General features: G+C 42.2%; 1 protein-coding gene and 1 pseudogene across 3 annotated transcripts; one reads left to right on the top strand and one right to left on the bottom strand.

Annotated features, from left to right (window-relative positions):
- The first annotated feature begins 16,500 nt into the window (after positions 1–16,500).
- TCEAL6 (transcription elongation factor A like 6) lies at positions 16,501–20,059 on the top strand. 3 transcript variants are annotated; one of them, XM_033103740.1, is made up of 3 exons: positions 16,501–16,777; positions 17,684–17,751; positions 18,097–20,057. In XM_033103740.1, the coding sequence occupies exon 3, from the start codon at positions 18,124–18,126 to the stop codon at positions 18,700–18,702; it is 579 nt and encodes a 192-aa protein (XP_032959631.1). In that variant the 5' UTR covers positions 16,501–16,777; positions 17,684–17,751; positions 18,097–18,123; the 3' UTR covers positions 18,703–20,057. The 3 variants fall into 3 exon arrangements, with proteins under 3 accessions (XP_032959631.1, XP_032959637.1, XP_032959622.1); XM_033103731.1 differs by lacking the exon at positions 16,501–16,777 and adding an exon at positions 16,950–17,103; XM_033103746.1 differs by lacking the exons at positions 16,501–16,777; positions 17,684–17,751 and adding an exon at positions 16,948–17,103 and having other exon boundaries at positions 18,097–20,059.
- A 1,089-nt stretch (positions 20,060–21,148) lies between these two features.
- On the bottom strand, positions 21,149–23,062 carry LOC117020961 (ras GTPase-activating protein-binding protein 1-like; annotated as a pseudogene).
- Between the last annotated feature and the right edge of the window lie 68 nt (positions 23,063–23,130).

Genomic DNA, 23,130 nt, shown 5'->3' with positions numbered 1-23,130 from the left:
CCACTTATTGATGTGTTTTCCTGCTTATTGCCAATTTCTCAAACGAGAATGGAACCCCAGGGACCCTGCCTGTCTCGCTCTCTGTGCCGCGTCCCCAGTGCCTAGTTCAGTGACTTACATACAAAGCACTGACTTAATATTAGAAGGAACTGCTACCTATTTGACACTCCAGAGATGGCACAGATATTTAAAGCTGAGTAGCGGCAGAAATTGGCAAAGAAGGTACACATTAAAGGAATCAAAATTTTAGCAAATCCTTGGAGTTAATCTATAGCAGTGCTTTTCAAACTTGAATGAATACCTCGACCAACTTGAGAAATTGTTCAAATATAGGCACCTTCTACCCGACCTACCTGGTTGTGATTCCGCAGACCCAGGGTGGGCCCAGGCATCTGCAATTTTAACAAGCACACCCTGACAATTTCTATGACGTGGTCCATGGACCACAGATGGAGAAATCCTGACCTAAACAGCTGACATCTGTGTAGCATTAATTTAATGCCTACCATGCGGAGTTCCACAGTATCTGGGATGTCTCTGTTAATGTTATTACTTGACAGTGCACTAGTCCGTCCCTCCCACCTATGACCACAGATTGCTTTCCCACACGGCATCTCACTTAACCTTCACAATGTTCCTGGGTGGTCGGGACCATTGAATAATGGAACATCTACCTTGTTCCATAGATGAGGCTGTAGGAAAGGGTAATGGCTTACCTGAAGTGTCCCAAGCAATGTTGGGACCCTAAATTCTTCACTCTTTCTTCAGGGATTGGTCTAGCACACTCAACATCACACTTGGTTATTCTGTACCTGCCCCTTCTGAGGCTCAGAGTCCGCACCCTTCTCTGACGTTCCACTAGAAGGGAGAGTCGGGGAGGCGGGGATGAGACAGCACATGGAACAGAGAGGAACCTGAGAGGATGGGAAAAGCACGTGAAACACAGGGGAACGGGTGCTTGCCTCTCCCTACTCAGGTCACTGGAAGCTGCGCAATGGCGCTTTGCCCCTCCCCCGGCTCCATCACACGGCCCTCTCCCCTCACAGCAGTGACACTGAAGCTCATATGATGGAAATGTCAGCTTATCCCTGCTTGTGGTTACCTGTCCAAGTATTCTCTCTTGGACAGTCATTCTATGATGCTAATGCCAGAGGTATCACATGGACAGAATGAAGGAGGTAAAGTGGAAATGGACAAATAAAGTTTGGTGAGAATATATTACATGCCACACACTGTAGGTTGTTATTTTCAGACTTTTCTCCTCAAATCTTCAAAGCAATGCTCCGACGTGGCATCATTCCTTCCCACAGATGGGAGATAGTCAGGCTCAGAGAAGAACATACGTGCTCAAAGAAGCTGAGGGAGGTGTCAAATGGTCACAGAGGCCAACTTGAAGGGCTAACACTGGCCAATTCTGAGACAATTTGAGCATCAAATATATAATGATATTAAATCCTCTGAGAGAAAATAGGAATCTCGGGGTCATACTTATATACATGAAAGCAATTAATTAATGATATAATTAATTAATGATAGGGGACAAGAAAAGCTCAACCCTGCAGTCAAGTGCTAACCAATAATTCTACAAGAAATGGCAGGATTATAAAAGCAATAATTGACAGAAACCATAGTAAGTGACTGAGGCAAGAATCATCATTGGATGCTCAGACCACATCAAGTCCCTCTGCAGTCACTGAGTTACCATGGTAACCATGCTGGCCAAGTAAAGCTGGAGAAAAATAAACAATATCCGTCCTGACTGGGTTCCAATATGTCCTAAGGATTGACAGGACTGGCATAATGCACAGTAATTAACCTGAAGTGTTCTTCAAAATAAACATTCCGGGCAGCTTTGGCAAAGTACACATACATTTTCTCTTTCTCCTCTTCTCTCTCTCTCTAGCTCTCTCTCTCTCTCTCTCTCTCTCTCTCTCTCTCTCTCTCTCTCTCCATCCATCCTTCTGTCCCTCCCTCCCTCCCTCCTCCCACTGCTCTCCCACCCACAGTTTGTTTCACTACCCAAGTTCCTAGGAATTCGTTGGGGTAGCTTTGCTGGAGTGTAAAGAAGAACATCCTCACAGTTCAACAGATTCCTTTCTGAGTACCCACAAATTTCAAAGCTACTAAACTATTTTAGCCATTGATTCGTCTGGAGATGACCTGTAGAACTGTCTCTGGGATATTTTTCTCCCTAGTTTCAGTAGACTGACAATAATAGATTAAAGCTGACCTGGGAATACAAGCATATGCATTTTATGCATCAAATACCTTTCACATCCTAGAGTAGCTGTGCTTTCAACCAAAAAGATTCCTCAACAGTTTCTGTGGAACATTTGGCTGCCGACGGTTCAATGAAAATAAAATACAAATATTTTAATTAAAAATACTGCCATTTACAATAGCAACAAGAAGCAGGAGATACTTAGGAATGATCTGTCCACAGATGTGCAAGGCCTGTACATTGAATACTACTAAACTTTGCTTCATGAAATTAAAGAAGACCTTGAATTTGCAAAAGGGAATGGAGATAAGAAGTATGCTGAAGAAAAAGGACTAGTGTATACATGAAACTTTCTTTTACTTAAACTTAACAGTAACCACTAAAAAAAGAAAAATCCAGAACTGAGACACAAAACATAAAAAAAGAGGAAACACAGGGAAAAATCATAGAAATACCACCACCTAAAATAACAGACAGCAACAAAAAGTTAAAGAATCAATGGAGACACCAAGTTACCAAAAAACAAATGACAAAATGGATATAGGAAATCCTCATATATCAATAGTCACCCTAGATGTAAATGGACTGAACTCATCAATAAAAAGGCACAGAGTAGCAGATTGGATCAAAAAACAAAACCCAGGGCCGGCCCAGTGGCTCAGGTGGTTGGAGTTAGGTTGACACTCCTAATGCCAGGGTCACCGGGTCCATTCCCACATGGGCCACTGAGCTGCGCCTTCTACAGCTAAGATTGTGAACAACAGCTCTCCCTGGAGCTGGGCTGCTGTGAGTAGCGAGAGGTCGGTGTGAGCTGCCACGGGCTGCTGTGTGCTGCCATGAGCAGCCTGTGGCCAGCGTGAGTGGCCGGCAGCCAGGGTGAGCTGCTGTGTGCTGCTGTGGGCTGCTGTGTGCTGCCTTGAGCAGCCGGTGGCCAGCGTCAGTGGCCGGCAGCCAGCCAAAGCTGCCATGAGCTGCTGTGAGCAGCCTACTGATGACTGGCGACCGACTGCCTCAACCGAGGGGAGCGCAAGGCTCATAACAACAGCTTGGGCCAGGGAGCTGTGCCCTACACAACTAGACTGAGAAACAATGGCTTGAACCGGAGTGGGGGGAGGGAGGCAGAAGAAAGCGGTGTGGGCGGGGAGGAACCCAACCATATGCTGCCTCCAAGAGACACATCTCAGCTACATGCACAAATGTAGACTCAAAATGAAAGTGTGTTCACCACCCAGAGTCAGTTCTCCTTCCATCACCATATATTTCACCCTTACCCTTATTACAGAATTGTACACTTGAAACCTATGTGTTTTTTATTAACCATTGTTACTTCAATAAATTTTAATTTAAAAAAAATAAAAAGAAATGAAAGTATGGAAACGATACTCCAAGTAAACGGCATCCAGAGAAAAGTGGGTGTAGCCATACTGATGTCTGCTGAAACAGACTTCAGAATAAAAAAGGTAACAAGAGTACACAATGTGATATATAGATGATATACTATAGAATTGTACACTTGAAACCTATGTAATTTTACTAACCATTGTCACCCCAATAAATTTAATTAAAGAAATTTTGAAAAGAAAGAAAATGTAGCAAGTGACAAAGATGGACATTTCTTAATGATAAAGGGGACAATGAAACAAAAAGACCTAACACTTATTAATATATATGCCCCTGATCAAGGAGCACCAAAATACACAGAGCAACCATTAGCAGAACTAAAGGGAGAAACTGACAAAAACACAATTATATTACGGGACCTTATCATCTAAACAGAAAATCAGTAAGGAAATATCAGCCTTAAATGACACCTTAGAGCAAATAGAGATAATTGACATTGACAGAACACTTCATCCTCGAACACCAGAGTATACATTCTTTTCTACTGCTCATGAAACATGCTCAAGGATAGACCATAAGTTGGGACACAACTAGCCTAGCAAATTTAAGAAGACTGAAGTCATACCAAACATACTCTCCGACCACAAGGCTTTGAAATTGGAGATCAACAGCAGAAAGAAAGCAAGAAAAAAACACAAATACGCAGAGACTAAACAACGTGTTATTAAAGAATGATTGGGTGAAGGAAGAAATAAAAGGAAAAATCAAAAGATACATGGAAACAAATGAGAATGAAAATACATTGTATCAAAATTATTGGGACGCAGTGAAAGCAGTATTAGGAGGGAAATTTGTATCATCACAGGCCTATCTCAAGAAGCAAGAAAAATCCCAAATAAACAACCTAACATTACATCTTAAAGAACTATTAATAGAAAAAGAACAAATGAAACCCAAAGTCAGTAGAAGGAAGGAAATAATAAAAATTAGAAAAGAACTAAACGAAATAGAGAAGAAAAAGACAATAGAAAAAATTAATGTGACAAAGAGCTGGTTCTTTGTAAAGATTAATAAAATTGGCAAACTTTTGGCTAGACTCACTAAGGTAAAAAGAGAAAAAAACACAAATAGACAAAATCAGAAATGAAGGAGGAAAAGTTACCACAGATACCACAGAAACACAAAGGAGCGTATGAGAATACCATGAAGGACGATATGCCACCAAATTCAATAACCTAGAAGAAATGGACAAGTTTTTAGAAATATATAGCCTTCCTAGACTGAATCATGAAGAACTGGAAAATCTAAATAGACTGATCAGCAGTAAGGAAATTCAGAACAATGATCCAAAACCTCCCCAAAAACAAAAGTCCAGGACCAGATGGCTTTACTAGTGAATTCTACCAAACATTCAAAGATAATTCAATACCTGTCCTCCTCAAACTCTTCCAAAAAATTGAAGAAGAGGCAATACTTCCTAACTCATTTTATGAGGCCAACATTACCTTGATACCAAAATCTGGTAAGGATAACACAAAAATGAAATCTACAGACTAATACCCCTGATGAATACAGATGCAAAAATCCTAAACAAAATGCTAGCAAATCAAACACATCAATACATTTAAAAAGATTATACATCATGATAAAGTGCGGTTCACTCCAGGGGCACAAGGATGGTTCAACATGCTTAAATCAATCAAATCAATCAATGTGATATACCACATAAACAAAATAAAAGATAAAAATCATATGATTATATCAATAGATGCAGAAAAAGCATTTGACAAGATACACCATCCATTTATGATTAAAGCACTTAATAAAATGGGTATAGAAGGAAAGTACCTCAACATAATAAAGGCCATATACAACAAACCCTCAGCTAATCATACTTAAATTGTGCAAAACTGAAAGTTTTTCCTCTAAAATCAGGAACAAGACAGGGGCGACCCCTGTCACCACTGTTATTCAACATAATATAGGAAGTCCTAGCCAGAGCAATCAGGCAAGAGAAAAAAATAAAAGGCATCCAACTTGGGAATGAAGAAGTTAAATTGTCACTTTTTGCAGAGGACATGATTCTTTATATAGAAAACCCTAAAGACTCCACCAAAAATGTATTCTGAGATAGTTGGGACTTTCAACATGGGGGGGCGGGACACACAATTCAACCTAGAATAACCACTAATGTTTTCATCTGCATTATATTCTTCCAGTAGTTTTCTTATGCAGGTATCTATGCATGTATGCATGCATTTATAGATTTATGTACAAATACAAGATTACCTCCTACACTTAGCTTTGTAACCTGTTTGTCTCACTAATAACATACCTCAAAATCGACGATGAATAAACACCAGTTTATACCATAAATATAGTAGGTATACTAATGCCTAATAAAGATATAGAAAGACTAAAATGTATTATGTGCCAAGTACTTTTTATGTATTGAGTCATTTAATGCTGACAACACAATTATAAGGTAGATATGGGGTTAATCGTCCTCTCATAGATGAAAAACTGAGGGACAGGGAGAATTAAGAGACTTAGCCCAGGACTGCACAGTTAGAGAGAAAGACAGCTTGGGTTTGTACCCAACGCCTCACGCTCCAGAACCTGGGAGCCTGTCAGAGATTTGTTGTTGTTAAGTGCAGAAGCAGTCTGCACAAATATGTATATTTTAGAGGTCATTCAAAGTAGGCTTCAGCATGTTAATATATTCATTCAAATTAGCTGGACCCAAACATGACTTGCAACCATGGTTGGTGATAGCACGTTCATTGCAATCATGGGAACAGAAGTGATAATGCAGTAGGATTATGTTTTAGTTGCAAGTGGAGAATTTTAACGGAATGCAGAAATGCTTTCTGGAACATTGTCTTTGGAAAGAGAGAGAGAGAGAGAGAGAGAGAGAGAGAGAGAGAGAGAGAGAGAGAGAGAGAGAGAGAGAGAGATCCTGAGGCTGAAGGGGGATGAGGGGTCCAAGGAGGGTTTTTAAAAATCTTCAATGCCTTGACACTTGAGCAAGTTTAAAAATTAATGTAAAAATCATCTCTTCTCAGATTTAATCCTTGAATTTCCCCCCGTATATTCATTTCCCTACTTACCCTCTTATTTCTACTCTAGAGTTAACGAGATACTTTTAATGGAATACTATGGGTTTTAAACTCAATGCATATTTAGTTATTAGTGAACAGGAGAATGGGTGCTTGTATGTCAAAGAGATGCTAGTAATTCTAGGCTTTTTGCCTCTCAGGGAGGCAGCAGATGGCTGAAATCCTGACGTGATGTGGCGGGATAATGCATGATCTGAGGAGCCCTTCCCTTGGGGATGTGGAACGAGTCCTGAATTTTCCTATAAATATACGAACATACGGAGCAGTCCAGGAGCAGCAGCTGGGCGAACATCACCCCTTGCTGCCCTGGTGCGATCTCTCATTGAGCTCACCAGGTCAGTCAGAGACATAATTGTCTTCCCAGTGTGGGAACTGGATTAGAGTCTGCTCAGAGGCATGATGTGGAGCAGCGCTTATGGGCTTCTGAGTCATCCAAGAAAGTAGAGAACCTCTGTCCACAAACCTTTGAACTCAAGACAAATCAGAGAGACATTTGCTCCCTTTGTCTGAATGCCTGTATTCTCATTATGGGAAAACAATGAGAAATGGTTAACTTCTAAAACTTCCATCAGTGAGAGAAAAGATGATGTCCAATTGTATTTCTTGGGATAGGCGAATGGCATAGCATACAGTGCTAATTTTCCTTGTTTTAATAAAAGTTTATTCTTCTCTTATAAAATAGACCAACACTAGTGTTACTTGTCAGGTGGTTCTTATGATGCCTTTTCTGCAAGTGAAGATATAGGGACCCAGGGACTTCTACCTTGTGGCTCTGCCATTCCCTTGAGCCTTTGAGTTCTGTGATCAATGTTCTGCTGGCAGAAAGTGAAGGAATGAAGTATTGCTTGGGAGCTTTTAAAGGTCAGGTGCAGAAGCGGCAAGCATTACTTCCGTCCACATTCCATTGGATAGAACTCCATTACTTAGTGTTTCAGTTTGGGTTCCCTCAAAAGCTGAACTTGGGTGTTGGTAGTTTATCTGGGAAGTGATCCAGGAAGCAACAGTGAGGTAGGAGCCAGAATGGTATAGAGAAAAAAATTAAAGCCAGTATAATGGTGCATTATTGACATTACTGCTGTAGGTAGGTAACGGGGACTAGGGTTGGCTGAGACCTCTGACAGGCATACAAAATGTTTCCCATAATTGTCTGCCTCAAAACTGGGAGGCAGGAAGGTTTATTCACCACTGTGTGTTCTTCTGTTGGTTAAGTGTTGCTTCTGGGGGCATGAATTCCCCTGCAATTTAAGAATGTGCTATGTGGCAGTTATCAAGGCTGCTTGATGTTAATAAGAAGAATCTGAAGCAGGTAAGTGAACAAAGGGGGCCTCCTTGAGGTAGGACACTGGTGTGAGCTCACAGGGAACTATCCACACCAGCTGTGGATGTGTGGCAAGGAGATGTGATAGGAAGCAATAAAACTGTTTGCTACAGAGGAACGAAGATGGCACAGTAGGTAAACACTGTGTTTACCTTCTCCCACAACCACATCAAAATTACAACTAATCTACGAAACAACCATTATTGAGAATTACCTAAAATCAAGCTAAACTGAAGCCTTTCGACTAAAGATGTGCAGAAGAAGCCACCTCAAGACCAGACTGGTAAGAAGGTCGGAGACGCAGAACGGGCTTGTCCCACACCCATGTGTGACCATTAAAGATTGGGAGAGATATTTCAGCCGACTGAGGGTGGCTACACTCACAGGCGCTCCTCTTAAAGAGACCACACACGGACTTACCCACCAATGGAATCACTCGCTCTGAGCTCCAGCGCTGGGGCAACAGCTGGACATATGGTGGGGAACTGAGTTGTCTGGCTTGGGACAGGGGCTAGAGAAGTAGCCTTCTCCTGGACGGGGGAGCTGGCAGAGGCCATTTTTTCTTTGTTGAGCCCACCCCCTTCCCGGTGCATGAATACAGGTGGCTACCATATCTGAATCTCTGCAGTTTTTTCGCCATGCACTGGCGCTTTGAGACCTCGCCCCTCCTGAGCACACCCAGGCCACTTGCAGTGGCTTTTCCATGCAGACCACCCGCTTTGCCTCAAGCTGCAGACTTTCCTAGACTCTCAAAGGTTTGTGGAACCGAGACAAGCAGCCTCTGGCTTGAGCGTGTCCTGTGCCTCTGGCTGAGCAGCCCTAAGCCAGCACTAGCAGCAACTGGCCTTGGTTCTTCGCTTGGCCTCTCAAGGCACTTCCAAGCACAGCATGGGCAGCAGCTGTCTGAGGATTTCTTTCTGGCTCCCACTGGGTGGTCCCGGAGGAGCGGGGGTGGGGGGGTAAGGGGTGGGGATATGGGGGGGTGGGGGAGGGGGGAGGGAGGTGGGGCACGGGCTGTGACTGAAGTACACCTAGAGTGGAACCCCTCCAAGGAGATCCTGGGGCTGGCGCCCACAGTAGCCAGCTTCAAAATGAACTGGAGCCATAGGGTCAGCCCCTACACAGCAACTCTTCCACTGTAGTCAAGGCCAGTCCTCACAACCAGTAAGCCCAAGGGTCAGTCCCTCACATTGATATGCAGTTATCAACCAAGGCTCACCTACAAGAGGAGGGCACACACAACCCACACAAGGGACACACTTGGAGCACGTGGCTCAGGTGACCAGTGAGACTGTGCCACTGAACCCCACAGCACACCTACTACATAAGGCCATTCTACTAAGACCGGAAGACATAGCAGCTCTACCTAATACATAGAAACAAACACAGGGAGGCAGCCGAAATGGGGTGACAAAGAAATGTCCCACACAAAAGAACAGAACAAAGCTCCAGAAAAAGAGCTAAGCGAAATGGAGATAAGCAATCTATCAGACGCAGAGTTCCAAACACTGGTTATAAGAACGCTCAATGATCTCAGGGAGAACTTCAACAGAGAGATAGGAAGCATAAAAATGGAGATGAAAACCACAAAAAAAGAACGAGTCAGAAATAAAGGATACAGTAATGGAAATGAAGAATATACTACAGGGAATCAACAGTAGATTAGATGAAGCAGAGGATCCAACAAGCGATGTAGCAGATAAGGTAGTAGAAAACACCCAACAGGACAGCAAAAAAGGAAAAAGGAATCCAAAAAAATGAGGAGGTTAAGGGGCCTCCAGGACAATGTCGAGTGTATCAACATTCACATTATAGGAGTACCAGAAGGAGAAGAGAGAAAGCAAGGAATCGAAAACCTATTTGATAAAATAATGACAGAAAACTCCCTTAGCCTGGTGAAGGAAATAGATATTTAAGCCCAGGAATCACAGAGAGTCCCAAACAAGATGAGCCCAAAGAGGCCAACACTGAGACACATCATAATTAAAATGTCAAAGGTCAAATACAAAGAGAAAATCTTAAAAGCAGCAAGAGAAAAGCAGTTAGTTACCTACAAGGGAGACCCCCCATGACTATGAGCTGATTTCTTCACAGAAACTTTGCAGGCAAGAAGGGAGTGGCAGGAAATATTCCAAGTGATGAAAAGCAACGACATAGAAGCAAGATTGCTCTACTCAGCAAGTCTGTCATTTAGAATTGAAGGACAGATAAGAAGCTTCCCAAACAAGAAAAAAGGTGAAGGAGTTCATCACCACCAAACCAGTATTACAAGGAATCTTAGAGGAACTTCTTTAAGATAGGAGGGGGATTAAGGATGGGTGAAAGGGGAAGGGATTAAGAAGTACAAATTGGTTGTTGTACAGTAGTCATGGGGATATAGGGTATAGCATAAGGAATATATTCAATAATATTGTAATAGCTAGGTACGGTGCCAGATAAGTACTAGATGTATCAGGGTGATAGTTGGGAATGGGGTTGGGGGCAGGGTGAAAAAGGTGAAGACATTAAGAAATACAAATTGGTAGTTAATACAGTATGGGGTATATAATCAACAATGTTGTAAAGATCACCTTACAATGTTGTAAGGTGCCAGATGGGCACTGAACTTATCAGAGGGATCACATCATAGACTGTGTAAATGCCTGACCAATGCACTGTACACTTGAAGGTGAAGTAGAATAATATTGAATGTCAACTATAACTAAATATATAGGTATATATAGTCACAGGATGTGGACTACAACATAGCGAGGATAGTCAATGGTATTGTAACAGCTATATAAGATGTCAGAGGGTTTGTAGCCTGGGGGGTGGGTTATCTCTTTATGAGGGGTTTAAATGTCTAACTACTACATTGCTTTGTAGACCTGAAACTATTTTTTTTAAAAAAATGGGAAAAAAAGACAGAGAAAGGAATTTAAAAAAATTGTTTGCTACACATAGCCTTCGCTTACATAGAATGGAAGCTAAGCAATGTACTATAACTAAGTGCTGTAAATGAAAAGAAAACTGGAAATAATCAAAATTTTCATAAAGAAGGGGAATATTTAAATAAATTATGAAACATGTTAGTTACTGTAAAGTTCTCTAAAACACATTTTAAAGGGGAAAGAGTGAATTGCAGAATAAGTTAAATAATGTTATCTTAGATTTCAGGAGTGAGCTCTGGATTGGAGGAGTCATAATTATATGGATTTCATGAACTAATTGGAACCATTTATCAAATAAGGGAAGATAAAAAAATTGATGAGGTATAAGAATTAAACCCTGGGCCCTCCAGTCAGGGAATATATATATTTGATAGATAGATGATAGATAGATAGATAGATAGATAGATAGATAGACAGGTAGACAGACAGAAAGCACTTTTGAACTGCCTCTTATTTTATCTCTCTTTTGTTTTTTATTTCAAGCAATGCTAAATTGAATGTCCTCTTACCAGCCTAATTTCTACATGTGAGAAAATTTCCCTTTATTACGTGCTTACATATATATTCCCTGGGACTTGATTTCAATAATTTAAACTCTCTCAGAAAGTATAGGAGAATTCTCATTTCTTCACCCCACCTCTATACCTGGTGTCATCAGAGTATTTAAATTAATTTCTTACTGATAAATGTGTTTCCATTTCCTTGAATTTATTGAAATTCTCTCTCTCTCTCTCTCTCTCTCTCTCTCTCTCTCTCTCTCTCTTTCTCTCTCTCTCTTTCTCTCTCTCTTTTTCTCTCTCTCTCCACATATACACATGGAGCCAGTTCTAAACTTTTTCTTCAGTGAATTTTTTTTCATTTTATTGGGTTATTTATATAGTTAATTTTTGTCAGGTGATAGGTGGTAAAATGTTATTTAGATGCTTTTATTTGTATTTCTCAAATTATTACTGAGTTAGAACTTTTTCTTGTGATTATTGACCATCTACATTTTTTTGGTCTGTGCACTGTTTACAAATTTTGTCCATTTTGCTATTTTATTATAAGGGCTCTCAAGACATCAAAGCTAATAGCCTTCACTGATACATAGATTCCTTATTTCAATAGATATTTATTGGGTTTTATTATTTGCCAGATACTTCTGCTAAAATCCATGTATCAGATCTTTTTTCTGAGATCTAGATACTTATATTTACTGAAAATATCCCCTTGTGGGAAGAAAAGTATTAGAACTCATTCATCCAGGCATGAATGAAGGGAGAACACACACAGTTCAAAAATGTTTATTCCCAAGCCCTGCATGACCACAAAGTAGAAAGCATGCAGTTTGTTATATGAGAAGAGCACTGGCTTAGGATTAGTCTCTCTGAGATCTGTACACTTATGGCAAGATTTATAAGAATTACATAATGTTTCTGAGTTTTGTTTTTCTCATTTGTAAAATGGGAACAATTACATTTATATCAGACAATTATTGTTAGGAGCAAAAAAAACAAAATATTTCAAGTGTCATACATAGCATATGGTACATTTGGAACTCAACAGATGTTAGTTCCCCTCCTTTCTCACATCCATCCTTCATTTAAAGGACATTTCCTTGACATAATGGAAATAGCATGATCACATGATAAACATGTGGAAATGTTAAACAGAAGGGAAATGAACAAGTTTTCATTATGCATTAACTTCAATGTCATTTCTCATATTAGAGTGATTTATATGACAATTTAGGAAGAAGGAAAACAATCATTGGACCAGTTCCATAGGGTCTGTAAAAGAAAACCATCACTACATTTCATTTTATTTCATATAGTTTCCCATTCCACTTTTTTATTCTGTTATTTTCTCAAGAATAATATGTGCAATATAACCCATGAAGAAGAAAGAAGAGCCTTTGCAGAAGATCTTGCACTAGAACATTGGGGGCCAGGCATACCATAGGGCCATGGGCAAGTCATTTCACCTATGCTTGCCATTTTTTGGATAACACCTTTCAGATAGATCACATCTGGGAAAACACATGTAAAATGTCACATAACTAAATACACACACTCACACACAGACGAATGCATGTAAAATGGTGAAACCTGAATAAGGTCAGTGAATTATATCAACGTCAATTTTCTGTTTGGGATATTGTACTGTAGTTACACAAGTCACCACGGAGGGAAAATGGGTAAAGGTCATAAGATCTCTCTCTCCATTGTTTCTTACAACTATATGTAAATATACAATTGTCTAAAAAAAGTTTTTTTAAAAGTCATCGTTTTTTTTGTCTACAGAACTAAGAACACTCACTCAATTGAACCCTTGCTATGTGCCAAGTCCTAGGCAGGTGGATTTACATAAATTACCTCTATGATAAAAATGCTTCCTGGTTTGCTCTCCACAGAAAGGTTGCCTGTTGACCTGGCATCAAATCTAATTTAACATTCATCCAAAAATTTTTATTTTTAAACAATGTTATTATGAATATTTACATTAAAGTAAGCCAGAATGGGTTTAGTAGTAGACCTTGCTTACTTGTATTTGTTTCCTAGTGCTGCTGTAACAAATAATCACAAACTTGAAGGCTTAAAACAATACACATTGGATGAGGGAGAAGGCGAGGGGATTAGAAAGCACAAATTGGTAACCACAAGATTGCCACGGGGGTACGAAAGACAGTTTGGGGAATATAATCAACAATGTTGTAAAGATTTTTGTATGGTATCTGATGGAAACTTGTCTTATTAGGGAGACCACCTCAGGGATGATGTAGATGCCTGATCACTACACTGTACACCTGAATAATAATGAACATCAACTATAATTTTATACATATTATATATATATAAATATACATATATACATATATATGTATACATATACATATATATATATTAACAGGATGTGGAGTACAGCATAGGGAATAGAGTCAATGGAATTGTAACAGCTATATACGATGTCAGAGGGGTAGTAGATTAGGAGGGGGGGTTATCACTTTGTGAGGGGTGTAAATGTCTATCACATTGTTTTGTACACCTGAAATTAAAACAAAAACAAAAACAAAAAACAAAAAAAAAACCCCACATTTATTTTTACAGCTGTAGAAGTCAACAATTCAAAATCAGTTTTACTAGCTTGAAATCAAGGTTACTGATCGGCAGTCCTGTGCTCCCTCTGGAGGCTCTAGGGGAGAATCAATTTCCTTGCCTTTTCCAGCTTTATTCTTTGCATTCCTTGACTCATGGCTCCTTTCTCCATCTTCAAAGCAAGCACCATCTTGATTCAGTTGTCACATTGCCTTTCTTTTTTTTTTAAAGATTTTATTGGGGAAGGGGAACAGAACTTTATTGGGGAACAGTGTGTACTTGCGGGACTTTTCCAAGTCAAGTTGTTGTTCTTTCAATCTTAGTTGTGGAGGGTGCAGCTCAGCTCCAGATCCAGTTGCCATTGTTAGTTGCAGGGGGTGCAGCTCACCATCCCTTCGGGAGTGAACCAGCAACCTTGTGGTTGAGAGGACACGCTCCAACCAACTGAGCCATCTGGCCACCCGGGAGCTGAGCGGCAGCTTATTGACTGCATTCTAGTTGCGGAGGGCGTGGCTCGCTGGCCCATGTGGGAATCGAATCGGCAGCCCTGTTGCCCAGAGCTCGCACTCTAACTGACTGCGCCACCCGTCTGCCCCTCACATTGCTTTTTTATGTAGGAAAATCTCCCTCTGTTTTCCTCGTATAAGGACACTTGTAATTTTATTTATGGCCCACCTGGATAATTCAGGATATTCACCCTATCTCAAAATTCTTACCTTAATCACATTTGCAAAGTCTCTTTCTTAATTCAACATAATTAACATATCCCTTTCAAGGACAATATGCAGGGTACTCACTGTGAAAATGAAGTAAACTCATGTAGGAGCAGCTAGAGAGCTAGCTCCTTTTTGTCTTGAGTGGCAGTGAAAAAAAATTGATTCTGCTGCCTCTGTTGGTTATATGTTATTAGCTAGTCGGGCAATTACCCATCCCAAAGACGTCCAACATGTGAAAGTGCCAGACCACCATACAATAAGATCAGAGGAAAACATTATAGCGGAAGTGCATGTGAAATGTGTTTGGGAAATAAAGGCTGAGCTGTCCTGCTGTGGAGCATGAACATTCTTGCTACAGCAGTTTTGTCATTTGTTATTCAGTGTAAATCTACAACTATATGTATTTTATTGTTTGGAATGATTTGTTAATTTTTCAATAAGAAACAAAAGTGCTTATTGAATGGAAAATTAAGTAACAAATTTCATTTTCTTAAAAAAGTTGATGGTAAACGTATAACTGGCACAAATGTTTACTGATATTTACTCTGTACCCAGGGACTATAGTGATGTGATTGACCTCATGGAAACCAAAATCTGCAAACCTGCTGAAGACACATTTACATCTGTTATACTTCAGAGGTAACAGTTATTTTAAGAAGAATGTGTCAGTTTTCTACAGATGCAGAAGTTATGTTGACTTCTCATTCTATTAACAAAACTTCTAATTTAGGTCAAATTATTTTTCTTCTAATTTAATTATGCCAATTTTGAATTCCAAGTTTTTGTGTGCATGTTCAAAAATAGGAGTGATAGCTGTTAATATGTTGGCTCCATTAGCAAAAGAACTTAGCAAACAATTATTGATGATAGTCTAAGCATCACCAGATGATTAAAATAGAAAATCGGTTAATACCAACAGTGATTTGATATTATTTTCATCAAATTCATGGAAAATAATAATAATATTTTTGGAAGTTAATACCGATGAAAGGGAAACATCCAGCTTTGTTACAAATGGCATTATAAATTCAGCTAAAAAATTCAACATTGAAAATAAAATTATTTTTTATGTGATGGTAATGTAAATACACATTTTGGTGGAGAAAAACATTGGAGAAAGATCAGTGTCTTACTAAATTAAGAAACGTAGCAGAAATACAATTAGAATGGTTGTGTCATGCACATAATTTGTAATTGTGTAAACAAGATGTAGTATTTTGCAAATCAAAATACAGACAGTGGTTTCCATATTTACACATACACTGATACACATATACACTGTGTGTGTGTGTGTGTGTGTGTGTGTGTGTGTGTGTGTGGTTACACTGTAGGAGCTGAAATATTGGCAAATATGTAGTTCTTGAGTTGGGTGGTGGTTTCACAATTGTGAAAGAGTAAAAGAAAGGGAAGGGAAGAGAAGGGAAGGAAAAAAGGACAAGCAGGGATTAATGATAGGATGTGCTGTGAACTAAGGATTATGATGAATCTGTTCATCTGTGGTCCATATTAAAAATGTCTTAATGCTTTCTGATTTTAGCTGTCTGACAGTCTCTCTACATGAAAACAGGTCAAATGTTGGGGTGCAAGTTTCCAATGTGGAGAGAGGAAAACGGAGAAGACAAGAAGGAAGTTGGTGAAATCAGTTTGGAGTATATGGATTTTGAGGTCCCTCAGGGAGGGCATTTCAAGCAGTGGTGTCCAATAGAAAGTTGGCAACCAGGGTCTGAGGCTCAGGGGAGGGAATAGCCTGGAGATACAGACTTGGGAATCATCTGTCTTAGTGGGAAACGAACAGAGATCATCCAGGGAGGGAGAACGTATGGAGTGAGAAGAGGGGAGGCCCAGGAATACCGCTACTCAAGGTGGCCGCGCAGCTTCCTGGCGGGCACCACCGCCAGGGCTCGAGTCAGGCAGGGCCGGTGTTGGAAGCCGGCTGTGGGGCTCTGTGGCTGAGCGCTCTTGGCGAAGTCGGGTACCCTCCCTGTGATCAGCAGTCACACCTGGCGAGAATGCGCATCTCACAGGAATGCTGGGCGAGGACTTGAGAAGATGTGCCAGGTAAATACAGCACCTGCGGTCAGGAAGCCTCCGCTTCCTGCTCTCTCGGTGACTCCCCCATTGCCACCACACCCGCACCCGGGTCGCCCCTGCTGGGTCCTCGGGGATGGGAGTGAGGAGGGCGGGTCCGGGGCTGAGCTCGGGTGACGCGGCGCTCACGTGACTGGCTGGGCGCCCTTGTGGGCTGCAGACCTGGCGCCCGCCCTGCGGTGCCGTCCTGGCGCCCACCGCTCCCGTCGCCTGTGTGGAACCAGCTCCCTGAGCTGCCCAGGCGGCGGGCGGGCTTCCGCGAGCACGAGGAGGCGCGGGCCTGGCCCGGGCCGCAGGTCAGTGTGCAGCTGGGCGCTGTCGGCGGCCCGGGCAGGGGAGGGGGTGGATGCGAGCAGGATCCGTGAGCCGCTGCGGGGCGGGGGTCAGAGGGGGGGAGAACGAGGGGTCCAAGATTGGGGAGAAGGGGGTCATGGCGCAGGCATGGGCAGGTGGGGAGGGAGCACCCCGCTAGAGACCCTGCCGCCTCCTCGGCTCCCCAACTGTGTGCCCTCCATCCATTCTCGAGCCTAAAATGGGGTGGAGCCCCTGCAGTGCGACAGTGAAACGTAGGCATGTTCTGGGAATCACCCCCTTCTCACACACTGCGCCTATGAAGAAATATTGACCTTCGCGAAAAGGGGGTGAGGGTGGGGCAGGTTGCCTGCAGGGGAGGGGGACACAGAGGCCCAGTAGTTTGGAAAGTATCCTGGGCTGGTGTTGGAGGCCTGAAAACAAATATTGTGATTGGGCTGGGGGAGGGAGGGAGGGAATGATAGGGGAGGGAAACATTGAATGTTGAATGTGGAGGGTGTGGATTGGGGAAAGGGCTCTCAGTCCACTGAGCCCGCAGCCCCTGCCTCTGTCTCCTATCTGCAGGTCTGCCTGTGTGTCACCAGCACTTGCAAGGCTAGAAAAGGAGGAGGAACCTGTCAGAATTCCTGCAGGTCAGTGAAAGGGGGGGAGGCCCTGGACAGGAACTGAGGGGGAGTGTGGAGGCCCAGCTTGGGCAGAATTTGAGGGCCCACACCCATCCCACCTCCACATACAACATACACACACCCCACCACCCCGAAGGATGGTACAGAAGGTGGTAGGGCCTGCTAGGAAAACGGTTGGCTCACGTGTGTGGAAGGAATGGTGATGGAAAGGGTGGCAGAAGGCCAGGTCAGGGGAACCCTGACAAGGGGCGAGATGCCAGTACTATCTGGCCCTGCATTTCACATCCCAGCCTTCAGTCTCCCTTGTCTCCTCTTTGTCTCCTCTTACCCCCACCCCACCCCACCCCCCAGGACAGGAAAAGGAGGGGACATCTCAACATGGAAAGACTCTACAATGAAAATGAAGGAAAGCCAGAAGATGAAGTAAATACAGAAGATGAAGGAAAGTCAGATGAGGAAGAAAAGCCTGAAGTGGAGGGGAAGCCAGAACATGAGGGACAGCTCCAGGACCAGGGACAGCCAGATGATGAGGGACAGCCAGATGATGCGGGGAAGCAAGAAAAGCAGGGCAAGTCTGAAGATGAGGGAAAAGCACGTGGTGAGGGCAAGTCAGAACCCCAGGCAAAGCCAGGGAGCGAGCCGCGGGCTGCCGAGAAGCGCCAGGCTGAAGATTATGTGCCTCGGAAAGCAAAACGAAAAACAGACAGGGGGACAGACGATTCCCCCAAGGACTATCAGGAGGACTTACAGGAAAGGCATGTGGGCAGTGAGATGAGAGAATGTGGAGATGTGTCACGGGCTCAGGAAGAGCTAAGGAAAAAACAGAAAATGGGTGGTTTTCATTGGATGCAAAGAGATGTGCAAGATCCATTCGCCCCAAAGGGCCAAAGGGGTGTCAGGGGAGTGAAGGGCGGAGGTAGGGGCCAAAGGGGCTTACATGATATCCCATATGTTTAACGCCCTCGGCCTTCAATTCTGATTTCTCTAATGAGAATATTGCCCACCCTGCTTTCCCTGGCAGGCATTTGCCAGGCCATGTGCTTTAACCTTAAGCTGATAGTTTGCTTTAGGTGTCACTCTTGTTGCCAGTAGCCTTTTGATCCAACTACAGCACTCTGTTTCAGTAGGGGATTTCCTCCCACGTGCATGGAAAAGATGTCCATGGTACTTTGTAAAATAACAAAGAAAAATGTTTTCAGAACCGCATATACGGTATCAGCCCATTTTTGTAAAAACATTGTTTGCCTAATGCATTTGGGCACAGAGAAAACCCTGAAGGTGTGTACACTGAAAAGAGGCGATTCCTCTATGGTGGCCCAAAATAGGTCTTGCCTGTCCTCAGGAATGAGTGCAGTCACCTGATGGTTAGGCACCTCCATGCCATTCCTCGGCAGGCGTGCCCATCCCCAGGTTGTCCCCGAGTTGGAACCATGTCAGGGGGCACTGAGGCCCCTTCTCCTGGGTCCACTACCATCCCGTGGCTCCCACCTTGTGTGATTCTTTTTCTTTGCTTTTGTCACTCATCACTTTTTCCTAAAGGATATATGGGTTATATTTGTCATAATAAAAAATATCTAAAACCAGAAAATAATACATGACAAGTGATTGAACTGTTCAGTGAGTTTATGAGGGCAATGAAGACACTTAAATTTCCTGTTGTAAGAATATGTAATAATATGTAAAACACATTACCTCTGGGACTTTTAGAGGAATTAACCTGGCAGTTATAACAGACCCACTGATGTAAGGGTCAGTATTGTCATCTGTGAAATGGGGATAATACTTGTTTCACAGGTCTGCTTAGTGGGTCAGATGAGGTACTGAGTATGTGAGCTGTGTTGTGACCCAGCCTCCACCAGATACTTGGGGGAGGAATACTTCCCACACCAGATACTTGGAGGAGGACTGAGAGTGGTCTCCCTGTGTCCAGGAACAAATCGGGCAGCTGAGAGATGGGTGTCATTCTCTCCTAGATACTGCCATATCTCTTGGGCACTGTGCCCCTTTTCCTAGGTCCCTTATAAATTACCGACAATGTCTAGTGAGTTGGTGGCCTTAACTTGCCAAAAGCCTATCAATTTCTCCGGAGCCAATGAGTACCCATCCTTGACCCCTATAGAAGTGTGGATAAAATCTTCTCACCACTTTAGAGTTACAATTACCCAGTTACCTGTGAGTATGTCCCTAGAGTTACTTGGGGCTCAATACCTTTCAGATATTTTTAAGCAAAATGATCATTCATCTGTATTTTGTTGGTTTGTGTATTTTTGCATATATAAATATCCCTCTCACCAAATTCAGATATTGCAAGTTAGATCAACAAAAAATATATCTGTATGATAGAGGCTGTGCTATTCTCTCTTTCTTTCTTAGGTTGAGTTCTGTCTCTCAGGAAACCTTTCTTTCTTAATTTTATTCCAAAAACATTTTAATAAAACTTGGCCATTTCCAAGAAACACCCACTGCATGCCCATCAATAAAAGAGAACCATAGCAAAATAGAAAATTTACTATATGGCTGTGATTAAAAGGAGAAAAGAAAACTAGCAGACACAAAAGCATATCAGCAAAGTCCAATACTAAAATCACATTCTTTCTCATGGGCTATGATGAAGATTCTGAATAGACACCTAAATAAAACTTAATACAAATACTGAATTATTTAAGTCAAAGGACCTCTAAAGAAGCATCTGTCCTGAAGGCATTCCAGTTTGAGACTCAGTTTCAGAATAAGGTATAACAAATGAACAGAAGACATACAAGGTGAAAGAGGGAGTCTCTGTTTCCCAACATACTCTGAACCTGAAAAAACAAATTTAGACTTTTAAAAAATACATATTTTTCTTTAAACAATTGCCAATACTGGAATCAAAGATAAATAGAAGGCAGTTTTGCTCTGGTTTTGTATTATTCGGATTGGGTGTGGTGGTGGTAGTGGTGGTTTTTTTTGTTGTTTGTTTTACAAATAGAAATTAAATATGAAAATACTCTACTTCACAAAAAAACTAACAATTCAAGAGAAGTGCATCAGTTGCACTCTAGACATTTAAAACCTATCTCACAATTTAAATTTCAGTGGTAAAAACAGTCAGTTTTAGAATTGTTTTGTGATTGCATACCAAAAGAAAAAAAAAACTCTACTAACACCTTTTATTCAGTTTTTAACAAGACCAGCAAAAATCAAAATTGTCACTTTTTCCAATGGCAGTTTCTCCATACCAGAAGGTAGTTATAGCTCTCAAAGAAGAAACAATTTGGGTTTTTCCTTCCTTCAATGTTTATCAAATCCTGTATTTCTCAAAGGCTTTTGAAACATGTAGGAAACAAATGAGAAATATCCCAATGAATGAAACATACCAAATGTCAGTGATAAGCAAGACACGTTCCTTTGGGGAAATAGCTGTTGAAAAAAAAAAATCCCTTCTGTATATGCAAAGTAAAGCAAGGAAATTCAGCCTTTTTTCTTCTTCTTCTTTAAAAATCCATTTTTCCTAAAATATCTTCCACAAAATTGGAAGTGAATGGCTAAAAGATGAAGAGAGGGAAGAGAGAGATAGGTAACACACACACCATTAACACAGAAAGTAAAATTGTATATACTTAAGCAGTTTGTAGGAGACCAGGTTCATACTGTAAGATACCAAAGGATGCTTGAAGAAATTCACCATTCTGCAAGTGCAGGGAATTTAAATTGCTGCGTGTGAAGATCAGTGAAGAGCAATTCCCAGCCTTGGAGCAATTCCCCTTCGCACTCCAAATCCTGGTTTCTGCACCAGGCCTCCACCCAGCCCACCTCGACGCCCTCCAGGTCCCCGCAGGCAGTTATTTCTCTGGTCCCCTTCTCAAGCAGCTCGAGTTTTCTTTTCTACATTCAGATGGATCTCACCTCTGAACATGACGGGCCTGTTTCTAAGGGCCTTTTGAACTGACTTGGAATCATCAAACACAAAACCAAAATTGGGTAATTTCCCACCACTGTTAATGGCAGCTCAACCACATTCCCGTATTTTTGAAAGAAATCTTTAAGCTCTAATTTGTCTACCTCATGAGGTAGATTGCCAATGAAAAGTTGGTGACTGTCAGGGTGTCACAATTCTTCGGGATTCAACATCACCAGCCTCATGGATTGGTCTAGGCCCCTCTGGGCAGGAATACTTATTTATTCGTTGTTTTCACACCCTTTGATCCCTCTGAGGCCTCTGTGGTAGAATCTGAGATTCAGGCTTAGATTCTGGGAAAGGCTGTGAAGCTGGTACCTGAACAACATGAGGTGTTATCCCAATAACTGGAACAGCTCCACTGGGTGGAAGGTTCTTCCTGGTCACAGATGCCCAGGAAAATGTCCTCACGTCTTCCTGCACTGTCTGAGCTATATCTGTAGGTGCTCGGATTTCAGATACAGGTTCTTGCTCTGGTTCTGGTTCAGGATCAGGCTCTGGTTCAGCAAGTTTCCTCTAAATGCTCTTCCAAGTCATTGCTGACAGTCTGATCATAGAAAGTTCCAGAATCATCGGATACCACCTCCGGTGTCTGCTGTCTGTCTTCAGGTTCCTCTGTTGCTTCCTTAGACTCTTCCTGAGGCTCAGTGGCAAAGCTACCAATGACCTCATCTTGGTGTCATTGTGAACATATCATTGTGAGCGTCAAACTTATTTGCCACAGAGCCCTCAGGAGCAAAGACGAATGTCTGCATGAATCTCCCCAAAGCCGAGTTGTTATCAGAGAGTGACCCTATCACCTGGACCACCACACCATCATTCAGAGCGGCATGAGCATCAACATGGCACATCTTAGCGTGGCTATTTGTGAAGTTTTGTGACATCACTTTCCTGTGGACTTCTTTCTGTCTGTACACTGCATCTGCTGGCTTTCCATTTGAATCCAGTCCCCCATGGACATAAGAAGAAGTCCTTCCATAAAATCTGTGGAGCATGTCTGGGGCCTGGTTCAGCAGTGTGTAATACTGTCTGACAAATTCCCGCCAGCAGGGGACTAGGCTTCTCCACAACCATTGCTCTGGTCAATTCATTCTCATCGGTTCTTGTGGGAGTAAATGAGAGGCACACAAGTTGCGCAGTACAGTGCCTGGCACACAAGGAGGGCTTAGAAAAAATGTTAGTTATTATCACTCATTACCCATGCAATCACTGCTCCTCCTTTACTCCCTGTAAAACCCAGGAGCAGCACTTCTGCTTCCCGGGTCGAAAAATTCTTATCTCACTTTCATGTCACCCCCACCGCTAAATAAAAGCCTCCTCTAGTCCCGGCCAAGCCAAAGCCCCTCGCCAGGAGAGAAAAGAGTTGGCTGGCTGGTGTGTGTGTGTGTGTGTGTTCACTCCTCCAGGAAACTCTTGTCAGGCCCGACTTTAGCAGTTTAGCAAACCCA

The sequence above is a fragment of the Rhinolophus ferrumequinum genome, chromosome X, assembly GCF_004115265.2.
Source record: "Rhinolophus ferrumequinum isolate MPI-CBG mRhiFer1 chromosome X, mRhiFer1_v1.p, whole genome shotgun sequence".
In the NCBI taxonomy this organism is placed as follows: domain Eukaryota; kingdom Metazoa; phylum Chordata; class Mammalia; order Chiroptera; family Rhinolophidae; genus Rhinolophus; species Rhinolophus ferrumequinum.
Note: the sequence above shows the minus strand (reverse complement) of the source record. Positions and strands in the feature narration are given on the sequence as shown.

What these genes read in the sequence shown, in the direction of transcription:
- TCEAL6 (XM_033103746.1), top strand. Translation starts at nt 18,124, where the DNA reads ATGGAAAGACTCTACAATGAAAATGAAGGAAAGCCAGAAGATGAAGTA.